Source organism: Zootermopsis nevadensis, unplaced genomic scaffold (genome assembly GCF_977971745.1).
Source record: "Zootermopsis nevadensis isolate Lab colony 2312 unplaced genomic scaffold, Znev_1.0 Znev_ptg000029l, whole genome shotgun sequence".
In the NCBI taxonomy this organism is placed as follows: domain Eukaryota; kingdom Metazoa; phylum Arthropoda; class Insecta; order Blattodea; family Termopsidae; genus Zootermopsis; species Zootermopsis nevadensis.
The window spans coordinates 10,614,488-10,639,927 of record NW_028259161.1 but is presented as its reverse complement, the minus strand read 5'-3'; the positions used below and the strand labels follow the sequence as shown (position 1 = coordinate 10,639,927).

At 37.2% G+C, this 25,440-nt stretch overlaps 1 protein-coding gene across 2 annotated transcripts in view; it reads right to left on the bottom strand.

Moving 5' to 3' along the window:
* The window catches only part of LOC110832641 (C-Maf-inducing protein), a 136,051-nt gene that overhangs the window by 8,809 nt on the left and 101,802 nt on the right, over positions 1-25,440 (bottom strand). For both annotated transcript variants that reach the window (XM_022069808.2, XM_022069809.2), the window contains 6 exons: positions 23,709-23,759; positions 17,374-17,445; positions 4,271-4,360; positions 3,397-3,585; positions 1,824-1,927; positions 594-806 (listed from right to left, as the gene is read on the bottom strand). In XM_022069808.2, the coding sequence (XP_021925500.1) occupies positions 594-806; positions 1,824-1,927; positions 3,397-3,585; positions 4,271-4,360; positions 17,374-17,445; positions 23,709-23,759 (719 nt within the window). The remainder of the gene's footprint in view (positions 1-593; positions 807-1,823; positions 1,928-3,396; positions 3,586-4,270; positions 4,361-17,373; positions 17,446-23,708; positions 23,760-25,440) is intronic.

Genomic DNA, 25,440 nt, shown 5'->3' with positions numbered 1-25,440 from the left:
TCAATCAATCAATCAACCAATAAATCAACAGATGGTAGATGTAGGCAATTGACAGATTTTGCATGCACCATGACCACTTGTGTGCATCCATGTCTGTTAGTTTAGTTCTCTAGCAGTTTTGCACACCAAACAAAGTGCAAAACTTTGCATAGTTCAGCCGTGAGATAGTCGCCTGGTTTCATAAAACTATGAACCCAGATAACGAAATCTTATTTCAGCTAAGGCCACACCATCATACAGAATGTGTGGCATCGGTATTAGCCAGTCCCTATTTGAAATGACCTCCCTTTAAGTAAGTGCTCTGTCACTTGTCCCAGTCGGTTCTTACTATGCCTCATGCACATGCTTGATAATTCAACAGTTGATTTACAACACAGGAAAAAAAATCATGTGTTCTGATTCAGCTTTAGCTTCATTCATGACATTTCCTTTCTAATCAAATTTAGTCACAGAAACACATTTTTTGGTTCATCCTAGACATTTTGTGAAGGAAGGGAAAATCCATAAATAGACATCAAGTAGATTCCATAAAAAATTAGTCACTATAATGCAAAATAAAATGACATTGAAATAACAAACAATTTCATACTCACACAAACAGTAACACTGTAACATAACACTGAAGTTCTTTTTCATGGGTTGTTTCCTCTGTTCCTTCGCTCAAGTCTTTCTCTGAGTTGGGTGTTTCATTTAGTCTTGCTAACATACGCCGCTCCTCAAAGTTGGAAAATATGGCAGCCAGGCACACAGCCACAAGATTTGGCAGAACACGGGGATGTGGGCACCCACTGCCAGGACCATGGACACTGCAGGACAATACCACATGCACAGAAGGGGTGTTTGATATCACATGGTGACATACCAACAATAAACATGATAGGAAAAGGGGTTTAAATTATACAGTGACTGCTCCTGCTGTTACAGGGTTCCTTGGAAATCAGACAGTAGTCAACCCTTACCACTCTCCTTCTTACAGGACAAAGTCAGATCAAGTGATTGTTTCTTATATTTTTAAAGGCTTTGTTTTAACTGTACAGATCATATAGCATCAAATAATATGGGGGAACATTATTTTGAATGGTAGGGAACTGGAAGGAGACAGTCAAGTTCTACTTTAAAGTACTAACCCACCACATACTATAGAGACTGAGGAAAACTAAAGAAATACTCAGTCGGGATAGCCAGAGATTTGAACCATGTGGTGCCCATGTACAACTCTAGAGGAAAGCTGCTGCCCTCAGATAATACTCTCAACAAAACTGTGATGTAGTTCATTCAATTTTATGTTCCAACTAATCTATTGCCAATGGCTATTTTAAGAACTTCATTACGTTTCATAACATTTACTGTACGATGAAATTTACATTAATGATCATAACAAGACATTCTAACAGTTAACATGCCATGTACTACTTGGCCACATAAATTTATCTTTACCTTTTCTGTATCTTACACAATATGACATAGGAATATTAAATGTCATGATCTATGCTTAACAACCTAAAATTGACTTGTCTCATAACATCAGGTCACAATGAATTCAAATTAAACTTATTACAGTTAGCATGGTAACTTCAAACAAATGATTTGGAACAATGCCAGTAATGTTCAATGTTACAACAAATTATCTTACAGGGTATTTTAAACAAAGCAACTAATAGATTTAGAAGAAGAAAGCACCAATATGGGCTTGCATTAATTTGTTCTTGTATAATTTTTTTAATTAAACAATTAATGGAACAGAATCTTTAAGAGATTTTAATCTCCCTTAATTTTAATTGAATACATAAATAAGAAATTATAATAATGAGTATATTTCTTACCTTGAGACAAATTTTTTAATGACAACTTCTCCTGCATTTTGAGAATATAGAGCCCGAATATAATCCTGCACAAAATGTCGCATATGCTGTGATTTACTAAAGTCCTGGAACAACACATACATAACCTGTATTTATGTTTGAGAAATCTGGAAGTGAAAACACTAATGGGACACAGATTATAGTATATATTTCCTTTAAAAATTTACTGTAGCTCTCGTCTTATCTGTGACACTACATGAGTAGAAACTTAACATTATTTTGAATTAAATGCCACATATGTTTGCACCATAAACTATGTTAAGCACAATGACCTAGAAAAATATTTTAAAATTGAATATGTAAGAAGGAGCAAGAAAAATGTATATTGGCGCTAATAATATTCTAAACCATATTTATAAAAAAATGACATTGGTATTTGTTTCCTTTAAAGAAATATCATCCTTGTGTACTCTGCCTCAGATTCAGATGCTGTTTATGTACAGTTTTATTTTATGTGTAATAAATATTTATGAATAATTTTATATTATTGTTAACTGTGTCTGTTGCACTTCACATTGCTTTCATTATTTTGATGGTTGATTTTGTTGGTACTTCTCAGCGTTTGAGAGATACAATTAGCTTCCTTTATTTCAGAGGGGAGCCAGTTTGTGAAATGAAGTACGAAAGTCTGGCTGTATGAATATGGACAGGACACTTGGTGTCCTGGAAGAAGGGCTGGAACTCTAAATACTATAAAGGGTACAAGACTAGAAAGAAAAATAATTGTTTTACATGGAGCTGTGTATTTTAATCTTTGAAGAAAGTAGTTCATGGCATGATAAAGAACTCCAAGCCTGCTACTATCTTTAAGCCAACTCCAAGACACAAAAATGGTGAGAATAGTAATTATTTGAAGAAAACTATAATTTATGGAATCCTCTTGCCAACATCTGACCATAACAAAACAAATAAAACAGGAAAAGTGTTAATGAATGGTCTTATTAGACAGCCTTATTTACTTAAACATGACAGTAATGAATGAAGAACACAATTACAATTTAAGGTATCTTAAATTTCTAGCACAAATGTGTCACTGATTAATAAATTCTAGAACCAAATACATATTTCCTTTTTTAAGATGTTACAACATATAAATATATATCCAGCACGTAATTGCTTAATTCTGAAATATACCATTATCAGAACAATTTCAAATCCAATGGGTACCAGGGTCCTTTCCCAGGAATAAAGCATGGCCGGGGCATGATGCTGACCACTCACCCCCATCTAGTGCTGTGTTCAAGAATGAGTAGGAGCTATACCTCTTCTTCCCCCAAACGCCTACATGGCTTAAAGTGGGACAGCTTTACTTTAAAGCAGTCAGATATTAGTTTTAACAAAGTCCTTTGAAGCTTACTTATTTTACAAAATTACATTCCAATGTGCCAATTTGTCAGTTCAAGGTTATTAGAGTAATTTCATTTCTGTATTAGAATTAAATGTATGTAACCTGAAAATCATTAATATTACCTCTGAACAAAGCATTTTCTAAATGTAATTACTCTGTAAATAGATGATATGAGACTAAACATACCACACTGCGTTTGAGGATTCGATATGCTATAGGAGTCAACTTGTCGGCCACGATGGGAGAGCGAGGATGTAACACACAGTGATTGGAGAAGAAATGGCACATCTCTGGGGTGGGAGGGTTGTTGTCCAGCAGAGGTGCAATCATGGTGATAAGCTCCTCACTGCTGGCCCGACTGGACCACAGGCCCTCCTGTTAACACATTAAGAACATGGCTGAAAACTAATTAACCTTTTGTACTTGGACTACTGAAAAATATTCAAAAATATCTCAGAGTTAGGAGGATGAAACAAAAAGGATCAAATATCTTGAGGCAGTTTAGAATAGTCTCTACTTGCTGTCAGCATGAGTACAGAAGCAGCTTCAGAAATTATATCTGTACTAAATTAACACCAGGACCAATCACATACAAGCAATCTCTCCAATTACAGTACAACTTTCCACTCACGCAACACAATTAATGACGGAGGAACGAAATCATTTCGTTGGTTAAGTGTAAGGAACAGATTGTTCATTCTCATTAAAGTTACATGGAAACAGAATTCGAGGTTCTCACGGCAATGAGTTCGAGGATTGTAGTCTTTGTAGACGGTAGATGTTTACCAACGTTTCAGCATATCATCGTCGTGATGATGGAAATAGGAACGACCTCTGAAACGTCGGTAAACTTCCACCAGACTACAAGGAGCTATAACCCAGAACACAGCCATCTTCGTTACTTAGAAATGTTTCCCAGTTTAGATTTTTAAAAAATATGGACATACAATTTTCTCACAAACGTAACATGTAAAGGCATCGCCTTGGTGTGTTACCCGACATCACACAATCACCCTAATGATTTCCACAGGCAAAATCACCAATTACATTATAAACGTACCTCGACTAGAAGTTCGGAGACAATCTCTATAGGAACATGTGTTACGCATTCATCTTGAAGCGGTGTAGCAGTGGCAAAATCCACGAGACTCTGGAACAGACAGAACACAGTCGTTTAGAGTGCATTATAATGCCACAGCGCGAGTGTAATTCTGACAAGCCCCGTGTAACAGCCTGACAAATGAAACACTGGTTTAATGTCCGTCTGAGCTGTCATAGAACAACTCAAACGATTTATTTCAAGCAATTTCGGTTAACGTAATACTCATACTTCGTGGCCAACGGAAACTGCTGTTGATAAGGTGGTGATGAATTGCGAACTGCATAGGATAGAGAAAAAGAGGTCATGACCTGGTCTGGTATTCACAAGAAATGACAGAGAACTTTTTTTTGGACTGGCGGGGTCGAATTATTATCATCATCACTATCTCAGAATATTATTTACATTTCATGAACACTTCGTTATAATTACAATAAGTATGTTTAACGTCACAATTACAGCGTTTACAACTTGCAAATCCATGTTTTTATAGTACATGGTTCACACGCTACTCACAATAATATTACACTTTTGAGCAGGGATGCTACATGAGGTCAACATTTATTATTGACAGTATAAATAATTCTCTGCAACTATTTTTCTTAATTCTGTAAATCAAGTAGTTTGCATTACTCACTATACGAAAAATGCCAATAACATAATGTAACAAAGCTGAAGCTTCGTACGTTCTTAAATACACATGACAGAAGTTCATCATTACAATATTTTTATGGTGGAACTGGGTAAAGTAAATCTCCCACTGGAACAGATTCAGTAGACACCAACAGATAACTGCGAGACTTGATCGGCTAGGTGCAGAACACTTAATTCAGGGTATTTTCTTCTTTCTGAAGACACATACGATTTATTTTCAATTTTGACATTTTTCTTGTATGTTCATATTCTATTGTTACTCGTTATAAAGGAGTCCATCGTCCACGGATGGCAAGAGACTCAACAGATTTGCATTTCAGGTTATTGGGAAGTTTTTTAACAAATGTTGACATTCACACATATTTATTTAGGGACAATGGTTTTTTACAATAGTACTGTTTATTTACAAATCCAACAAAACCCTGAGTAAAAGGAAAGAACGAACATATTGAGCCACTTTCTTTCAAAGACGAAAAATAATCGAGTTGACCCGCTTTTCTTCGGAGCGTAGGAGGTAGCCGATTTTGCATGCCGTCGTGACAAGGTTTCTGCAAAACGACATGATGAAATGGTGCATATTATAACAAAATATTCACAAATATACCACGTTATTCTGAGAGTGCATCGTGCTCTACAAAAATTATACACAAATTTATATTACATACTAAAGGTTTGTTGCGTGCGTGCGTTTACATAAAAATCAGTAACTTCTTTAAAAGTGCAATATCTTATATTAGCCCTTTGTTAAGAATTATTACGAAACGTGACCTATTATCTGACGAAGAATCAAAAACTGAAAGAGTCTGAAGCCAAAATTATGAGAGAAATGTCTGAATTTACTAAAAATTAATCTAATCTTACTTCGACAACATTCAAGTACCGGATCAGAAATTAAGTACTCAACTGAGGACCGATGGTACGATAATTTGCTGTTGAATAAGGGCTATCGCGCACCTCGTGGGGCGGTGATATATGAGTATGAATTAATGGAATGGAAAGGAATGGTGATTATCAGCAGTGAATAGACGGGGAAATCTAAGAAAAACCTGCTCCAGTAACACTTGGTCCACCACGAATCCCGCTTGAAATCTCCCGAGAATGAACCCGAGTCTCTGCAGTGACAAACCAGGGTCTAGGAGCTTGAGTTATAACACGATCTGAATGTAGTTTAGATAAACTAAATAAAAAATTGAAAAAGTACATACATATATTGAGAGATTTTACAGTACCCAAAAAGTGGGGGACTGAAATAAGCTGGAATATGCTTAGATAGCGCGGACACACAGAAAGAAGTTACATTTTTATGAGGAAACATAGCAGCGAAGGTTAACTTATAATTGCAGGCATGTAATATTAAAATACATCCCAAAGAAACTGTTTGCGGTTGCACGCATTTTCATGATACGGTTTGTATAGATTCCCACTGTTAGAACTGTATCATGGCGATTAATTTTTGGATTCCGTAATACCAGAGTGAGGTAAATAATCAGTTACACTTACAAATAACCACACATGTCGCTTGAACATTTTCATTCCAACAGTTTTGATTTTTAAAATAAGAGGACGCTTAACAAGGCATGATAAACTTTGGGGATGGATTACTGTACTAGAATGTGGCTCCACATTCGGAGATGCCAGAAACTGTGGAAGAGATCGATATATCGCTGTTAAGTGGTGCACACATATATTGAGTTTGTTGGTTGACTTGGCCTGAATCTGAACGCACAGGCAAGTTTATATGGCGTTAAAGCAATATTGACGGTATATATGTCAGGATCAGTTGTACAACAAATTAAATTCCCTTCTCAGGATGCATATATTTCTGTAGGCCTAGCGCACTGCAGTATCAGCAACAAATCCGTCTTAGTAAGTAAAGAGTAATTTTGTGTAACAACTACTTGCAATTACAGTTTCAATACTTTTATGTAAACAATAAATCACCACGTTTCCTTTCGACAGTATGAAAGTAGATTTTCAGTTTCGTTACAAAATCTGTAGATTGAAGATTTCCGTCTTCTGGGTTGTTGCGCTGTGTAGTCTGGTCGATGTTTACCAACGTTTCAGAGGTCATACTGCCTCCATCATCAGGGGGATAAAAACCTCAAATCATATAAATCTGTAGGTTGTCTACATTTCTCTTGTCCTTACCTCGTTCATTCATATTTTGTTTTCTGGAATAGTTTTGTATCTATGTTCGATTTTCTCACGTGTTTCCCGAAACATGTTTAACCATTTGCACCAAAGTTGTCCATTCAAGAATCATTGCAAACAATTCTAGGATGCTAATAGGTTGTAGTACTTTGTACGAAAATTAGGTAATAGCACGGGAAATGAATCAGAAATTAGAATACAGGAAATTTCTTTTACAAAGTCCCTCTTTAAAAAAAATAACGTTACAAATGGAGAGAGGTGGCATTTCCAAAGTATCTCACTCCACGGAGCACAGCCCTTCTTAAAAAGCCAATAATAGCTCAGATAGTCATGAAAATCCCCGCATTATTCTCACTGGTTCCCGTCCGATGTCAGTCGAATCCAGTCCACATTATCGCACACAAACTCTTTTAAAATTCATTTTAATATCATTCTATCATCCACTAACATGTCGTGGACTCTTAGAATTATCACCTATATTCTTTTGCTGAGACATAAGCATGTATTTATTTTTATCCGTATTTACTTCTAAACAGTGTTTCAAAAGACCTTGTGCACTTGTGATAAAGTCACGTGCACAGGCACTTTTGAAACACTGTGTAGTTCGACCTCCTCACTAGCATCCAGTACAAATATCTATGCCTTCGCGTAAGTGACATTTAAGCCCAGTATACGGATATGATGCGATTAAAATGGATCGGTCTCTTAAACGTGGGGGGGGGGGGGGGGGGCAGGTGAGGTGTTTTACCAGAACATCCCTCGACACGTTCTCTGGCGTCTGAGTGGTATGGGCGTGGTCCGACGTCATTATATGTAAGCCAGTTTAATTAATATAGGTTAAGAAAACAAAGACACGCCCCTTCGCTGCTTCGTCCTTCCGCGTCTAGTAAGTTCTGTTCTCTGATATTAGTTTATTATTCATATCGCAGAAATTGGTACTGTTTGGGCATTACCAATGTGTATATAACATGGGCAACACCTTTTAAGTACACAGGTTTAGACTGGCGTCTTAAGGAAGTGACACAATTCATTTTAAGGGCATATAAACCCATGCGAGTTGCGCCCAATAAGGTAGTTATGAAAACAAGGGATATTTGTTTCCCTTCGGCAATGGCACTTTTGCAGCATTATAAAGACAAGGTAGAGCTGCTCCGTTTAGCTTCGTCTTACATTTTTGCTGATGGGTTTATGGCGGAGGGTTGAGACTCTTCGGTGTTGCACTTGGCCGAATTTAAAACACGGTATATACCACCCACGTCGTTCTGTGTGACTTATCGTAACTTTTTCTGCTAAGTTTATTAACAACCACTGTTGTTTATAGGCAATTCTAACTTAATTCTTCTAATATTTATTTATATAATTCTACTAAATAAAAAGTACGATAAATGAAAGTTTTATTGGCATTAAACTTAACTTCTGCAGCAAATATTTTTAGAGTTCCTGCATATACTTAATAAATTAAATGTATTCTTTATTAAAAGTTTCACAACGAGAAGATTACACTACATTTTCATGGACCAAGATTAAAACAATCTCATAATTACTACGCGTTGTTTTCCTGTGCATCTCTACCTGATTCGTAAAGGAGGATCAGTACCAGGTGTCACGACTATAAAAAAAATTAAGCACTCGTTTCTTTAGTGTTCTTGTTATGCTTACGGTCACACAATGAGGGAAAAACATCTAAACTTCCAGACAGCATTTAAAAGATTTAAAACTGCTTCTACAGTACTGATGTACAGTAAGATTTGAGGTTTTCATGGTGGTGAGGATTATAATGTTGCTCTTATGTATTTTAATGTTGTGCAGACTAGTAGGTAAATGCCAACGTTTCGAAGAAACATATTGTTTCCATCTTCATTGCTGAAGTAAAGTCATACTAAAAATTATAGCCTTCTGCCCTCATCGCCAGCGGATCACCCTGATAATGGAGACAAGAAGTACCTCTGAAACATCGGCAAACTTCTACCAGACTACATTACACTACAGTCCAGAAGAGAGCCATCTTCATTCTCGCCGCCCTGAGAACCTCAATCAGGGTGGCCAGCCACTGTGCACGCAGTTAACAGAGCGACCCGAAATATCGTATCTCCTGGGACCAATCAATGCCTTTCCGGTTGGAGATTGTACTTAGGAATAACTGAAATCGATGAACATGTTAACACTTAGCGTGCAAATAAAACAGGATGCATCAGGATTATAAACTGTCGCATCGAAGAAAGAGATCTCAGGTAGAAGAGAAATAATAATGGGGCGGGTTTTGTACGACTACATGTTGATGTACTACTAAGTGCAACCAGTAAAGATTAGAAAGTGTTTATTTCATTACGTTTGATAAAAATCCCTCAACAGTTTATTAGCTGTTGAAATAAATTCTGCAGCACATACATACATTTCATGCTAAAGAAACAATTTAACCTGTCTAATAGAAACGAGTAGGTTACTACCGAAATAATTCATACACATGATTTATTTTGTCCTTTACCCAATGTAGTGACATCACAATGCTTCCGGTAAAAACACAATCACTGTTATTACTCGATACGAATATAAGCAAAGTTTTAATAGCTGCTGTTCTGATATAATTTGTCGATGACGTCAGAGCAAGCAATTCTATCTGCAATGCAGTGAGTTAGCGATTTAATTAACAAGAAAAGGCACTGACTTCGTTAAACAACAGATCCTCAAAGCGGCGGAACACAGCCCTACCAACATCGTATTTAAAGTCTTCTTTTCACAGTGTTTGGCATTATTATCTTCTAATCAAAGTTCATGGACTTCTTAAGTTCATATCATCGATACAGACCATAAAAATGATGCCCGTAAGGTCCCAGCTAATTATGCGCCAATGCGACTTATAGTGCCTAATTAGCATTGACGTAAAGACTGATGAGATGTTAAGAAATGATAAACTGGTATAACAAAGTTATACAATTCACTGGCTACATTTAAGCTACTAACTAGCAATACTACGTGTATGGCACACTCGCTTGTGACATACAAGAATATCTATAAATAACGAATGTATTGATAGTTAATACTGCTAAAAAATTGTATGTTTGCACCACATAAGATTTCTCCACACTTTGACAAAATACAGTGTGACCGTTTTTAAAATTACATAACAACTTGTTGGCCATTCAACTACGGCTGGTTTCCTGTTCCACTACAGCCGTAAACTGACAATATTAAACATTTAAAATTATGTAAGACTTGAGGTTCTCACAGCTGTGAGTATGAAGATTTCCGTCTTCTGGGTTGTTGCGCTGTGTAGTCTGGTTGATGTTAACCAACGTTTCAGAGGTCATACTGCCTCCGTCATCAGGGCGTCATTCATCGCCCTGGTGACGGAGGCAGTATGACCTCTGAAACGTTGGTTAACATCTACCAGACTACACAGCGCAACAACCCAGAAGACGGAAATCTTCATTTAAAATTATGCTGTCAGCTAGTATTTGGTACTGTTCTTATGACGGTTCAGAAATACTGCTACATGTTACTATGTGCAATCTTCAGCATAACATATCGTACTGTAGTCAGGGCAAATTTGTGAGTTCGAGGTCCGTCAGAAGTAAAATGCAAGGGAATCAGAGGGAAGGGAGGGGTAGCAGATAAAGAAGCAGAACTACAGACATCATTTCCCAGCGGCAGTATTTTGTAGCTTGCTGTCTAATTTCCCATGTCGGTAATGTCTTCCGTTTACACAGCATATGTAAGCTAGTGATGCAGGCGAAACGCACATGTTTGCCCCGACTACAGTACATTACCTTACGGTGGTGGAAAGGGGTTACGTCCGTTCGTAGAGTCAAATTATCCAAATTAAACTTAAATCAGAATGAGTCGACGTAATTCAGTGTAGGTTTCCCAAAACCGAGTTTTGCCGATATTGGTCACGTAGGCTCGGTTTGCTGCAAGTCTCCCCCGAAACGCAAGTACGAGACCACTGACAAGATACAAATTCAAGCCCAGTTTCAAATCACGGCAAGAGAAAATGTTGGAAAGCGAGTGTTTAATGCTGCATACTCGAACAACTATCAGGTTTATTTCCATTACCTCTTTTGTTAACAATGAAGAGGCTACCAGTTTCCTGTAGATTATGTCGATAAAATTATGATAAAATCTTCAGTGCTTAGGATTTAAACTAGCAGCTGTTTCAATAGACTAACCAGATTCCACCCCCACCCCCCTAAACTGACTGAATAAATCTAAGTTGGGACAACCCGGACTAGAACCAAGTACCTCCTAAATGTGAGTCAGACACGTTGCTCTCCCAACTTGATCGGAGATACAGCACTGAGTTTGTATTTAGGGGATACTGGGTTTGAACTCTGACTAAGAATTCTAACAAATATGCTTGACCATACCAACATTTGTCTAATTAACAACATTGAGACATTTCAATAAATAGCAAATTAAACATGTCTGTCTGAAAACAACAAAAATTTAACGGGCTTTTATACAGAAGATGTTGTTATGAGTTTTGCCACCATGTAAACTCGTCGGTAGTTGCCAATGTTTCGGAGAAACACACTCTTTCCATCTTGAGTCCTCCAACTTCAGGGTTGAAGACAGTGACAGTATGTTTCTATCAGACGTTCACATTTTCCGACGAGTATACACGCTGGCAAAGCTCAGAACACCACCACCATCCTTACAGGCAGTGAAAACCTCAAATCTGGATTGTGTTCGAAGTTTCTTTCGGAAGCTTACACACAGAATGTCTTCGCTTGTAGTTCTAGTATTCAAGGATCGTTATTTCTCTTCGCAGCATGATGTAGACGTTGAGCAACCGACAGTGAAAGAAAGTAGGCCACGATAATCTTCCCTACATAGCTTACAACTCATAATAGCCAACCATCAACAGGGCAGTCCGTCTTTAACGCCTCAGTGTCGCAGTCTGCTGTAACCTCAATTCCAGCAATAAAGATCGTGAAGTTAAATCGCAAAATGTCACATTTCTCACACTTCGAAGTTAAAATAAAAAACATACAAGTGGGCGCGACCTAGTTCTGCAGAGAAGGGGTTAGAAACTGGGATAATAGGGTAAGGACGTACTGAAAGCCGTAGCAGGAAACACACAGAAAGGCTACGGAGGGATGGACGCCTGAGGCAAAGTGTGCAAGGTTTCACTCACTTCGTGGCTAAGGTCGATAGAGGCGCTTGTGAATCTGCGTCGTAGCTGGAATTTTAAAGAAAACGCTGTCGACGTTAATAAATATTTTATGAGCAGCAAAGTTACAGTTTCAACTGCGAATCTTTTAAACGGAAAGGTTTATTATGTAGGACACAATACATACAGAGTCTATACGGCAAATACACATTTTATTATTGCAGTCATTCTTGCTGAACCATTCAAAACAAGTGGAGTGATCCAAAAACATTAAGTCCATTGTCAGTTTCTTAGCAATTTAATGACAACCAAAATGTAATTTCCCTAGATTTGCTGGTGTTTCTTAAACCGGAAATTATACAATATATTTACGATCCTTTTATGCGAAGAGTACACAAATAAAGTTCCTCGTTATGTAATTTCTTCCATCATCCTGTTAATCCGTTTCTCTGTGGTTCATATATTCTCCATGGCACCTGCGCCATACATGGTCTTCCCTTCGGGTCCCTGGCCCTTAAATCTCCGTATAGTGAAGGATTTCTTTAGTCCACAAATAAATATTCAATACATTTCATACGATAATGTCACTGTAGTTTAAAACGGTACGTGGCAGCTAATTTTACATTTACGAAGTTTCTTGAAATTAAAATTAATTTATAGTGTTCACTAAAAGTCATTTTTGTAGTTTCATGGCGGCATGTTAGAAAAGGCGTATCGTTGTTTCCCTGTTTCATTTCTTAATACTTTTATGTGAATTTAATGTTCCTCCTGAAACTCAAATAAAACGCCCAACGACCACTTACATGGGAGATAATCGTGTATCTACACATGAGTCGTTCCTTTTTGACCAAGAGCGGAAGGATTTTATTATTAACGTCATTCAGACGCACAGAGTAGACATACGAGCAGTATCTAACAGTTGCAAAGAAACGTGATTAATTCTGAAGAAAAAAATTACTTTTCTCTCTGTTGCCATTTATCAATGATTCAAATGCAATTAAAACACTCAAGTTATGAATACTTGGCTGCGTTCAACGCGTGTGATTGAAACTTCATGTAGGAACCCTCACGAAGAAATGAAGCGCAGATAGTATTCTGGGAATTCCTGCTACAGTTCGGGTTCAAAGTCCATTATGGTCTTCTCGTCTGGCACCTGCTGTTTTGGATAGATGCAAAACTTGTTCGCTCACGTTAAAATAAAAGAGCACACATTAAAAAAGTTTGAGGAGGAGGTGCTGAAAAGAATATCTAAACCTGAAAGACAAAACCTAACAGTACTATGCAGAAAACGGCATTCTCAATAACTTCATAATACTTAACCAAATACTATTAGGGTGATTAAACCAAGGATAAGATGGAAGAGAGAGAATATGCATGGGAGAGATGAAACATACACAAAACATTCAGTATGAAATCCTGAAAGGAAGAGACTATTTCTGAGACCTTAGCGTAGATGTAAAAAACGTGTTATAGTAAGTCTTATGGAAATGGTGTGGGATGGTGCGAAATGGATCGAGCTGGCTGAGAATAGGATCCAGTAGAGGGCTCTTGTGAAAATGAACGTTCGAGTATGAAATTTATTTGCCAGCTAAGTGACTAAAAGCTTCTAAAAAGAACCTGCTCCATGGAATTAGATAGCCGAAGGAAGCCAACTCAAGTCGGGCGTGTCTGCAAATGTCCACGTTCTTCTAACCCACAAGACCCATTATTCTCACCAGAACCGTCTATTTCATAGGTTATTTAAGAGTTGTGTATCAATCTCTGGGGGTTTATAGGGCGGAATAACAGATGTAAAGATGGCAGCAACAGCAACCGATTTAAGTAACGTAATGGCAGAAAGCAGCTCTTCAAAGTACGCCAGTTCTGACCACATCACATTAAATGACAGCCAGACGGATAAAATTCGGCAGAGTTAAAGTATTTGGAAAACAGTGTCAGAGTACAGACCTGGTCGCAGTGGAAACGTCCTTTACGGTGCGCCGCTTTCAACGTCGTCTTGTCTCTCGCCCACAGACTCAAGGATCTCTTTAATTAAATTCTCACTTTCACAGAACAGTCTGAAATAGCATGTTGTTTCAACATCACTTTAATTTTTTCTCTTATTTAAATCTAAATTTACATTATGAAGTTCCAGAAACTGGCATCCGTAAAAAAGCTCAGCTATTCTTCTTCAGAAGTAATTAACCTATATCTCCGAGTTCCTCTGTTTTAATTGATATTTGTAGTTTTAACGTCATTTTATTTATGCAAAATCTAGCGTAGGCATCAATCTTATTGCATATTTTTGTCAGTTAGTTATGTCTACAAACAATAAAACGGAGTTTGGTAATCGGGGTTTATTATCAAAGTTATGTTTTCATGACAACGAAAAGATAATGCAGTGATGATGATGGAGTGATGGTGGACAAAATATTATGTGACGAAGACGAATATCTACAAGCTGCTTGCTGATTACTTCAGTGTCGTATAAAAATAGTACCTTCCAGTGCACAATGATAACCCATTTAAAATAATATAATTTCACAGCGCCTTTTGTAGGCACGTTCGCAACCCTGCAGAGCGCTTATTTAATAAATCCGCCCGTTTATTTGTCTGTCAGTACGTATGAAACAACTGGAGAACAGATAAACAAATTTCGATTAAATTTTATATTATAAAATATACCAGAAATTTGTCCAGCCATTCGAATGTTCATTTAGATCGAACATTTTAACGACCACTTTACATACCAGCACAGACAATGTTTTGAGCTAATCTCAGTATAACTACAGACATTTCCCCTTGGTTACCATGGCTGCCTGGAAAGAGGGAGCTGTCAGTAACAACGTCATCACCCAGCCAGACACCCCGCCCACACAAAGGTCACTCACTCGACCAGAATCATCTCATCATCTCCAATGGAAGTTTTTTACAGCAAGAATAGAACGGAAGTTTGTGACAGACGTACGACTCGGTAGGGCCCCTTGAAACCGATTGAAATTTCCAATAGTCTAGATCCAAACTTAGTACTCAAAAAATTTATAAACTGTAATGAATTCTTCAATGTTTTAACACTGAGTTATTTCTAGTAATTGTATATTAGGGTGCAAGTGATTACAAAATATATTAATGGAATTAGTTTGGAAAACACACAATGTCTACATTAATTAATCGCTTCACTGATTCATACATACCGATATATAAGAATCCTAAATTTGAATTTCGGAATCGTTTTTAATTATTTCATGTAGACTTATGAGTATCTGGAGCCGACACTTATTATTCCATGATTAGAATAAAGAAACGTGTACTTTCTATCTTTATCAGGAACTAAACACCGGCTACAAACATTAACAAAACTGTTAAAGTTATAAATCAATTATTTTTTATTCCACTATATCGATCTCGAAATACAAGTACAAACATTTCTTAAACAAGCACTTGTCTCAGTAAACTCTACGCTGTATGGCAGTTTCCCACGTTCAACAACAGGCCATGCTTTTATCTACGTACATTATCAACCACACAACCGTGCCATATCAGAACATTCTCTGCTACAGTCGCCATTTTGCGTCTGTAGTATTTCATGATAAAGCAAACTTGCAAATAACAAAAATGTTTAGTTTAGTAAATACGTTTCAGAAACAAGATTCAGCTGAAAATTTTGGTACAGAGTCACTAGAATGGGCGTTTCATACTCTGTATTTGTCATCATTTGTCATGATAACATATTAACTTAGGACAAATACGGCAACCAATTAAACAACTTCTCATACCCGCGACAGGATACATACTCCGATCATGCGATATTTCTTACATGGTGCATAAAAATATGGCCACAATAAGCATCTAGAAGGAAATAAACTTAAAATAAATAAAACTGTAAATGCTTCCGGAGTATGGGTCGGATGACAGGAAGACGTCGAGTAATAAACTGGAAAGGATGTGGAAGGAAGCGATCATGGCCTAATTTAAGTTACTATCCTGGCATCTGCCTGGAAACCGCGAAAATCCTGTCAGGAGAGCCAGTCTCCGGAACAAAATTTGAACCCGGGATACGAAGCACGAAATCTAACCACTCAGCTACGACGTTCGGTGCTTTGAAATGCTGATATAAAACAGGATCAATAATCGCGATACACATAGTAGTCCTACCAACTGAATATTTTAAATGTTTGGAATGATTTTGTCTTGCACACAATTTCAAGCTTATCTGACACGTGTTCTGTCCTGTTCTTTACAGATTATGACTCGCATGTTGGTGTTGACAAATATCAAGATTTACCATGGTTGAGGTGTTACATAAACCCACTGGAAAGCACAAGTAATAGTAATGTACTATAATGCTGGGTGCGACTAAGTATGCAGAATAGACCATTCTCGTAGATACCATTAACATAATAGCGACAACGCCTTTCAAAATTACGGATGATTATTCTACTATGATATTTCAGTTTTTCGCAGCGGTTAACATACTGATGCTGTTCTTCCGGACTGTGACATCATGTGGATACCAATGTTTCGGAGAAACATGCTGTCTCATTCTCCATCTTTATTTTTCAAATTTCCCAAACCTGGTCAATCCTAACGACTCATCTCATACTGTTTACACCACTGTTCGTGAAAACTCAACACTGTAAATATCTGCCATTTCGTCCCTCCATTAAGGCCATTTCAAGTCTGCACACCGCAGGTAATCCATACATTTCCGTATCATACAGAAGTCTTCGGTTTAAACATGTTCAGTACAACTTTGACGACCGATATTCCAAAGAGAATTTTGGTTATGCAGGTCGGAAATAACCGTAGATGGGAATAAGCCTATAAAATAATAACAAACATCAAATGCAAGACTTAATACTTTCACGGTGCATAAATTTTCGCCCGAGAACAAATTATGTTTTTCTCTAGTGTTCGTAACATAAAGCGTTGTCAGATAGTATTGTATTGTTACGCGATTAACACGACATCGAAAAGGACAAAAAGAACATTCATTTAATTCCTCGACTCGTTTAACGACTTGCATCCCAAGGAACTAAACTTTGGTGACGATGTTATCATATACGTTGTAGCCATCCTGAAGTGACGACGTTTAATTTAATCTAAAAGTTCCTTCTCGTTCGTCTTACACAGATAATAAATCAATATTAAGTGCAAAACATCCACTTACCTTCAGTTCTTTCAGTATTACTTCTGGCCTCGTCGACCGCTTTAGGATGCTGCGGTACTTGAATATGTTTTTCTGAAACGAAAAAGAAACAAATAATATAAATATCTATTTACGGAGTGAATTAAGTCAAAATTACGTCCGACAATTAACAACACATACTTCAACGAGTACACTAGTTTAAGTTAGTAAATAGTGGGTTAATGGTGCTTCAACAACATGGTTATTAGCATTCAAGCTGTAACACGAATGAAGCATTAGAGTCGAATTTTGACTGGGGCACCGACTAACCTGAGATTTTTCGTTGTTTTTCTCTGGACCTCCAAGCAGTTGCTACAATAGTAGCACCTGACCATAAAACGTCCTTGTCACCCTGTTCAGTTCATCACAGTCATCCTCCCATCTCACTTAAAAAGCTTCGATCCTGTCTTGTGTATATTCTTCGTCTTTCCGACCGACTGATGTCGACATATTTCATTATAAATGAAATTGCACAATATTAGAAACAGGATGCCAAGAATCCCTTAATGATTCCATAAAGTTCAATGGAAGTGTGTATCGAAACAAGAGACGTATTTGAAACTAATATTCCAGTAGCCTCTAACGAAATTAATCATTTACATTTTATCTATTTTAGTTTTATAGTTCGCCACTTGATTGTAATGTACTTTAATTCATCACTCTGAAACTATTCAGACGGGAAAATTGCTAACAGTTCCACAGAATATCACAATATATTATTATATTCTGCCTCAGTAAACCTTCCCCCCTCCCAGAAAATTGTGAAAATCGCTGGTTCGGGAATAAGAATTACTGTAAAAATGTCAATTACAGTCTAGGAACGAGATTCACGAATGTTCAGAATGCAAATTAAACGAACTATAAATTCTGAGCTACCTCTAGCTACATATTAAACGTGAGCATTAGAAAAAAAACATTATTCACACAGTCGTTTGCATGTGTGACTCAAGATGATTCCACACCTCTGTGTTTTATGCACGACAGAGCAGGTATGCAACAAAGAATCATTGAGCAAGTCCAAAGTCATTATCATTAATAACGGTTCTCTTCGGTAACTGTGTCCTTCCTTCCTTGCACTTGTACATCGGGCCTGATTACGCCTGAAGTTTAACCTTGCAACTTAAAAGTATTTACACTCCTCTGACACATTACGTGATATATTAATGATAAGATCACAAATTCTAGTTTTGTCTGAAATCTAATCTTTTGATTCACAGGCCTAAATATTATTTACTGAGCAAACAGCATTTTCAATTTACTTACAATAATGCTAGTTCAGAGTTGGTAGTATTATATTGTATGCCAACGAGAAATTATCATCATGGTTAATGTTATTATCAAATAAAGAAAAACAAATTAGTTCTACTTTTCTTTCCTTCTATCAACAAGATGCAACTTTATTTAATGTATCCTGTGAACATATCAATGGTTTAGCAGTATTATGTTTATTCAATCTGGTCTAAGCTTCTGGTTCACACAGATCACAGAGTACTTGCAGGATACTGGCATAATGGACTCAATTATGTGCAGGGCATGTACCTAAGACGAGGAAAATGGTTTCTTTATTAAGTTTCCATTATTTTTCACAGTCTCTTCAGGGGAATACCGAGACATAACCTTGCTAAAGTCTACAATCGCTTCCTTCCACATCTTTTTAAAAACTCATTCAAAAATCGTTCCACAATTCAACGCTGCGTTATGTAGACAACCGACTTAAGTGTTTTGGATAGACCAAGAACTTCCAGAAAATGTGTCTTCTGGGTTGTTTCGCAGTGTGTCTGGGTGATCATCGCCCTAATAATGGAGGAAGCAATTACCTCTGAAACGTCGGTAAACTTCTACCATACTACACGGTGCAACATGCATAACAAGTAATCCTATACTCGACGCCGAGAGAACCTGAAATCTCAAAATAATTTTCGTTGAAACAACAGAGTTAAATAAACTAAAACTCAACCAGACGCGTTTAATAATCGCCACCAAACATTGCTTTTCTTCCGGAAACCGATGGGTTAGACGGAACGTTGGTATTCAATAAACTTGACATTCCCACATAGGCTTATAAAGTACAACTGTTATTCACTAAGAGGTAACATTCGGTTGTTAACGGAAATACAACAAAAAGCCTGTGTAATGTCAATGTACTGTCCGTTCGACGACGAAATAGCAGGGTGTTAATAGAGAACATGAAGGCAAAACAAATAGGAATCCTGAGAACACAAGCAGGAGGTGTAACAATACACATGCTACAGGAAAGGAGGGTGAAAACAGTCGATATTGATTGGACCACCACAGGAAAGCGGCTGGAGAGAATTAAAATGGAGTCGAGCAGGATTAATTTTGGAAAGAGGCAGATAACAATTTCCGGGTTGAATGTCCTGTGATGGTTAACTAACCAACACAATGAAACAGATACATATACTCCTACCAGTAACACTAATAAGCCAACTCTTTTCTGATTGCTTCCGCCATCGAAATCACAGTTACATAAAACAGCTGCTGCTGTTACTACTATCGCCCCTGATTTCAACAGACAATTTCTATTATTGTAAATGTAACATGATAAACGCTGAAAGTGTAAGGGACTCAAAGGCCACACCAAGATGTATCGTCACAGAGGATACACAGTACAATATTTTGCGCTACTTTGCCTGCGATACTTAAATATTAAATTGAGCGGTGAATGTTGAAGGGCTCGCATCCAAAAATGGGTTTTTTACACAACTTAAACACCCAATACACAACCTAACCGAATGACTTCAATTCTGTAGTATAAATCATTCTGACAGTTTAAGAGACTCACAGTTTTAGACCATTAATTTACTTTTTATTTCTGTTATGTTTAAGGATGCTGTCAGCAGCTCGGAGTACAGAAGCTCCAATGATGGAGACAGCAAGGACCTCTGAAACGTCGGTTATCTTCTACCAGACTGCACGGGGCAACAGCCCAGAAGACAACCTTCATCTCTTTGTTCTCTCTTAGACAAAAAATGCGACGATGTGCTGAAAAAAAGATCCAATATGCGCTTCTGGATATCGAAATAAATTGTAAAGTCTTGTTATTTAAAATTAAATTCGGACACTTAAGCACTTTTTGTACTCTGCCCACAAAATTTTGTCGAATAATTACACAGTGTGTGCTTGTAATGCTAACAAGTATTATGCAGAGGGTAATTATACCCAACAGCTAGACGCGTGGAATTAAACATAAGTTTAATCCGTTAATTTGAGCGTGATGCGGTCTGTTCCGTAGCTGTTCACATTCGGTGTAGTCTTTATTTTAATTGTTCCCTCGCCATATTTATGTATTTTCAAGTAGGTAATAGCATAACGTAAAACACCCACTTATACTATATTTATAAATATCTACTATTGGACAAAAAGCTCTTTAAATATTGAGAACCACTGAAAATTCTATAACCTGGAACAGAACAGTTTACTTTACTGGTATTTTCTTTTATTAACATGAAATTTTATTCCTCTTTGTTATTTAAAATAATAACTTGATTTGCTTTCATATGGTGTCTTCTGAAATAAAAAAGTACCCTATACAATAACCAGATTGTGTTAATCAACACACTTCTAAATCAATTTTAGTGGTGGTGAAGAATAATTAAAATTGAACTTAGCATAAATAATATGGCAACTACCAGAAACCCATGACATGAGTTAAGGAAACTTATTTAACCTAAGTTGTAGTAAATACCAACTGTACGAACCTTCCAGTCTCAGCTACAATCTATACAGGTGTTGTTGTTCGCTTATCGTAACGTGTTATAACCACTTACTCTCGGACGATTGCTCACGAAGGTGAAATAAAACATTTTAAGTATTATAGCAAGGATTGGCACATACATACCCAAGGGCGAAAACTGGCGTTCAATGTACAAAATAAACTCGTCCCCGGCGCACCGCTCACGCGTATTGCATCATTCAATCCCATTAATCCGCTAGTACATTATTTTTTCATGGTAATGAATTCTTTCAAGTCTTACACCTCAAGTGTTACGTCGAATGTGTGGGCAGGTGTTGGGACATCCTCTGTATAAGCCACTTATCTCCTCCACCCACACCCATTTTATTTTCTTGCTATCGGGCCTATGAATTCGGCTCTAATGAAACGACAATTCCCGTCGGAAACGAGTCATTCCTTTTGTCATCAAACCACTGAAACCTACCAGAAAACCAATTATAACTTGTTGGGATCCACGTCTCAATGCTATAAGTTTGTATGTGACTGGGTCAAATATATCTGATATATATTTATATATTTTCTTCTTCTTCTTCTTTTCCGGTTTAACAATGTTTGTACATTTTCCGGTACCCTTTACGGGTCCCCAACTTTTTAGTTGGCTTGATCTATGGACATTCGGTAGGACTCCTTGGACGAGGGATCGGCCCGTCGCAAGGCCTCTACCTGTACACAGGACAGCACAACACAGAAAAACATCCATGACTTGAGCGGGGTTCGAACCCACGGTCACCGCGACCAAGCGGTACAAGGCCCACACCTCAGACCGCGCGGCCACTGCGGACCCCTATTTATATATTTTATAAAAGATAATACCCTATTTTACTTCATAGCCTATTGATGCGAATTACAAATTTCTCTAAGATTACAAACGAATAGCAATTCTAACATACAACAAAAAATAGATTAGTCATTATGTATCAATTCGACAGTGGCTATGAAATATGTAACCGATTTTTGATACTCGGCAGCGGAACCCTATAACAACTTTGGAACCAATTCTCATATTCAAGAGTCCTGTAGCCTGTTCCCCAAAGCAGATAATGAAAAGCACATGGCCTTTACAGCAAATTTCTGTCGCTAAGTTACGGGAATGGCTATCACCTTTTAACACACTTCAAGGCCGTAGTATGGCATCTCAGTTCAATACTGACAGACAGCAAACTGGTTTATAACTGTGACCTACATCCTATAATTAACACAGCAGTTGTTAGCTGTTACAATTTTAAACAATAATAGTAAAATAGTACTTGTAGACTTTGCCTCCGTACATCACATAGCTGACCAGATTTTATGTCTGGGATTTAAATTTAATTAACCGCTAACATGAACAGCGTCACCTTCACTACACAACACAGTCTTACTCCAACTCCATGTCTTCACACTCCGTTGCAGTTCTTTATAATCGATAAACAGGCTATTAAAATAATTCTGATCACTCACATCTGTGGTTAGATTAATTACAGTAAAATAAAGAAGTAAAACACTTATCATTTACTAGTCCTAGTGCAATAATGTGACACAGGTTTGCATATTCTGAGTGCCCATCAGACACATAATATTAGTAGAGCGAATCAACACAAACGGCTTAGAAGAAACTTTTCAGGGGGACCGAGTTCTTATGCTAGCAGACATATTCTAACAAAATATTTTAAAATATTGAAACTGAAAAATAAAACCAAATTATTGTATCGGTATTAACTGCAATTTAAATCACGAAAATACTAAGCAAGTCGGTGTTTCGCATAATTCAAAATGAGTATTTCATTTAAAGGAACTTTTCCAAGATTGGTTGTTTAAACGTAGTGGATTTGCTTATAATACTAACTTTTAGTTATAATATTAAAACTTTTAGTATCTGGTTACAGAATACGGAATGGGGGCTAGTTTCATTAAATATACATGTATTATTACTATTTTCTCATTTATAAAAGGGCTCACTACGTTTGTCGTCATACAAATACAATTCAAATACTTTATTTCGTCACATAGTTGCTGCAGAACACGAATAATACATTTGTCCGAGAAGAAGTGCACACATTTTAAACATTTTTATTGAGAAAATAAACAGAGATAGGAGAGAACAGTTTTCACCACATGAAACAGTAACTCAGAAAGATTTTTCCCCAACTTTCTACATTTCACTGCACTTCGACCCGAACTCCCTTTGTTGTTCGCACAATGTCCATCCGGTATTCACATGCCCGAAAAACGTTGCCACACATTTGAGGCGTGATTCCTTCCACAGAATGGAAGATGCGTTTTTTTTTCAAATCTTGAAAACAAGTGACTCGTGTGCGGTACACCTGGTCCTTTGTATACCCCCAAAGGAAGAAATCCACGGGAGTTAAATCCGGCGATCTTGCAGGCCATGCAACGGGCCCACCTCTTCCGATACATCTCGCAGGAAACGTTGTGCGGGGGAAAAAACTTTCTGAGTCACTGTTTCATGTGGTGAAAACTGTACTCTTCTAGCTCTGTTGCTTCTCTTAATAAAAATGTTTAAAACGTGTGCACTCTTTCTCGGACACCTGTACATTCTAGAGGGGTTTCGGTGTTAGCTTACCTTCCAGATGATGGAATGGAACCACTGGTCGCGCGTGTAGGCGTTGTTTGCCTACAACAGAAGAAACACAACCCATGAAGAAGCGCCTTATTGTATCATCCGGTAATGCACTCGAACATACTGCACAAAAAATTGTATTCTGACTGTATGATAGCGCACGTACTGCATTTATAATTATAACAAGACATTCGGCAGCAGAGTTACAAAAATTATTTTCAAACTTTCGTCATTTCTGTTTTTATATGTTCTTTGTAAAAGTTCATAAAAATTAATACACCGGCCTGATAGAAAATTAAAGTAGCCCGGTTTTCCCTTTTTTATTTCGGAAACAGTTTAATAGAATTCGTCAATGAAGATCCAATATAACTTTAAGTTAGCATGAAACTTAAACTGGATATGTTTTGATATATCGTACTATATATTACACGAAATACGAATATATTTGTCTATTACTGGACCTAATATTTGCGGTGTGAAATCTGTAGAGCGAAGAAATTTCAAAATTACTCATTGATCGGTGAGCCGGTAAAAATTCTGACGTGTGAAGACTGAAAATTAAACTGTGACGTGAGTTCCACTAACATGGTATGTACTCCCTTCGTTACTTCGTCGGTCTGCTAATCGAAAGTTCATCTGTGCATATTAATTAACTTTATTAATAAACGGAGAAGATTGGACATCAAACGCCCAACTACGGAACTTCCTTGTAGCAACACAAACTGAAAGCTTCCGTCTGGGTAGGACTACTTCCTCGTGTACCCAGATGAATAAGATTATTACCGAAGAGAATACTGAAAGTTGGGGAAGCTAAGTTGTTAGGCAATTTCTTGCCTGATTCGTGGATCGCTAAACTCAACGTGCCCATATGAAGTGACAGTGAATTGTAAAGTTATAGATATAAAAGTGAACTTGTAGAGATCAAAAACGTATATTAATTACGTCTAACCAAGTCAAACTACGCTCAGAAAAATTGTACAAATGTCACTACTTAACACAGGAAAACAATTCCTTCAATTGCCCTGACTGTAGAAAGTGCCTCAATAAACCACATTATCAAAAACAAAAAATAGTTTGTATATTCATACGATGAGCCTTAAGCATAGGATATCTGGTGTACTTCTATGTAACACTTCGGCCTAATAAATGATATCTGTGTAGTTTAGACCAGTGGTATTCAACCTGGGGTACGTGAAATTAAAAAAAAAATGATAAAAGCTGAATAATCAGGGCCAGATTTAGGGTTAGCCACAGGAGAACCGGACGTAAGGACATTCGATTTGGGAACGCCATCTCTCTCTCCCCCCCCCTTATGCTATTCTTATCTGGGCGGCTAGTTTCATTTTATTCCACATAGTGCTTCGGAACCTGACTGAACACTATTGGGCGGGATTTAAACATATAATTTTTCTTTGCTAAAATACCTTTTTTCCTTTATTAATTTGTATATGATAGGTAATATTTGTTATTTAATAGCTTGATTCTCCTTTTTCTCATTTAAAACTTATTATTTAATACATTATTTTGGATGTAATTTATATAATTTATTTAAATGTAGATTATATACCATGTATAACTTGAATTATACACCAACAACTATGTTGGTACAAAGTTGAAGTGAAATTATATCTGGGGGTACGCGAACAAAAAGGTTGAATACCACTGGTTTTGACCACCAAGATGTGAAAGTTATCTTCCTTCATTAAAATATGTATTTTTATTCACTGTAACAATC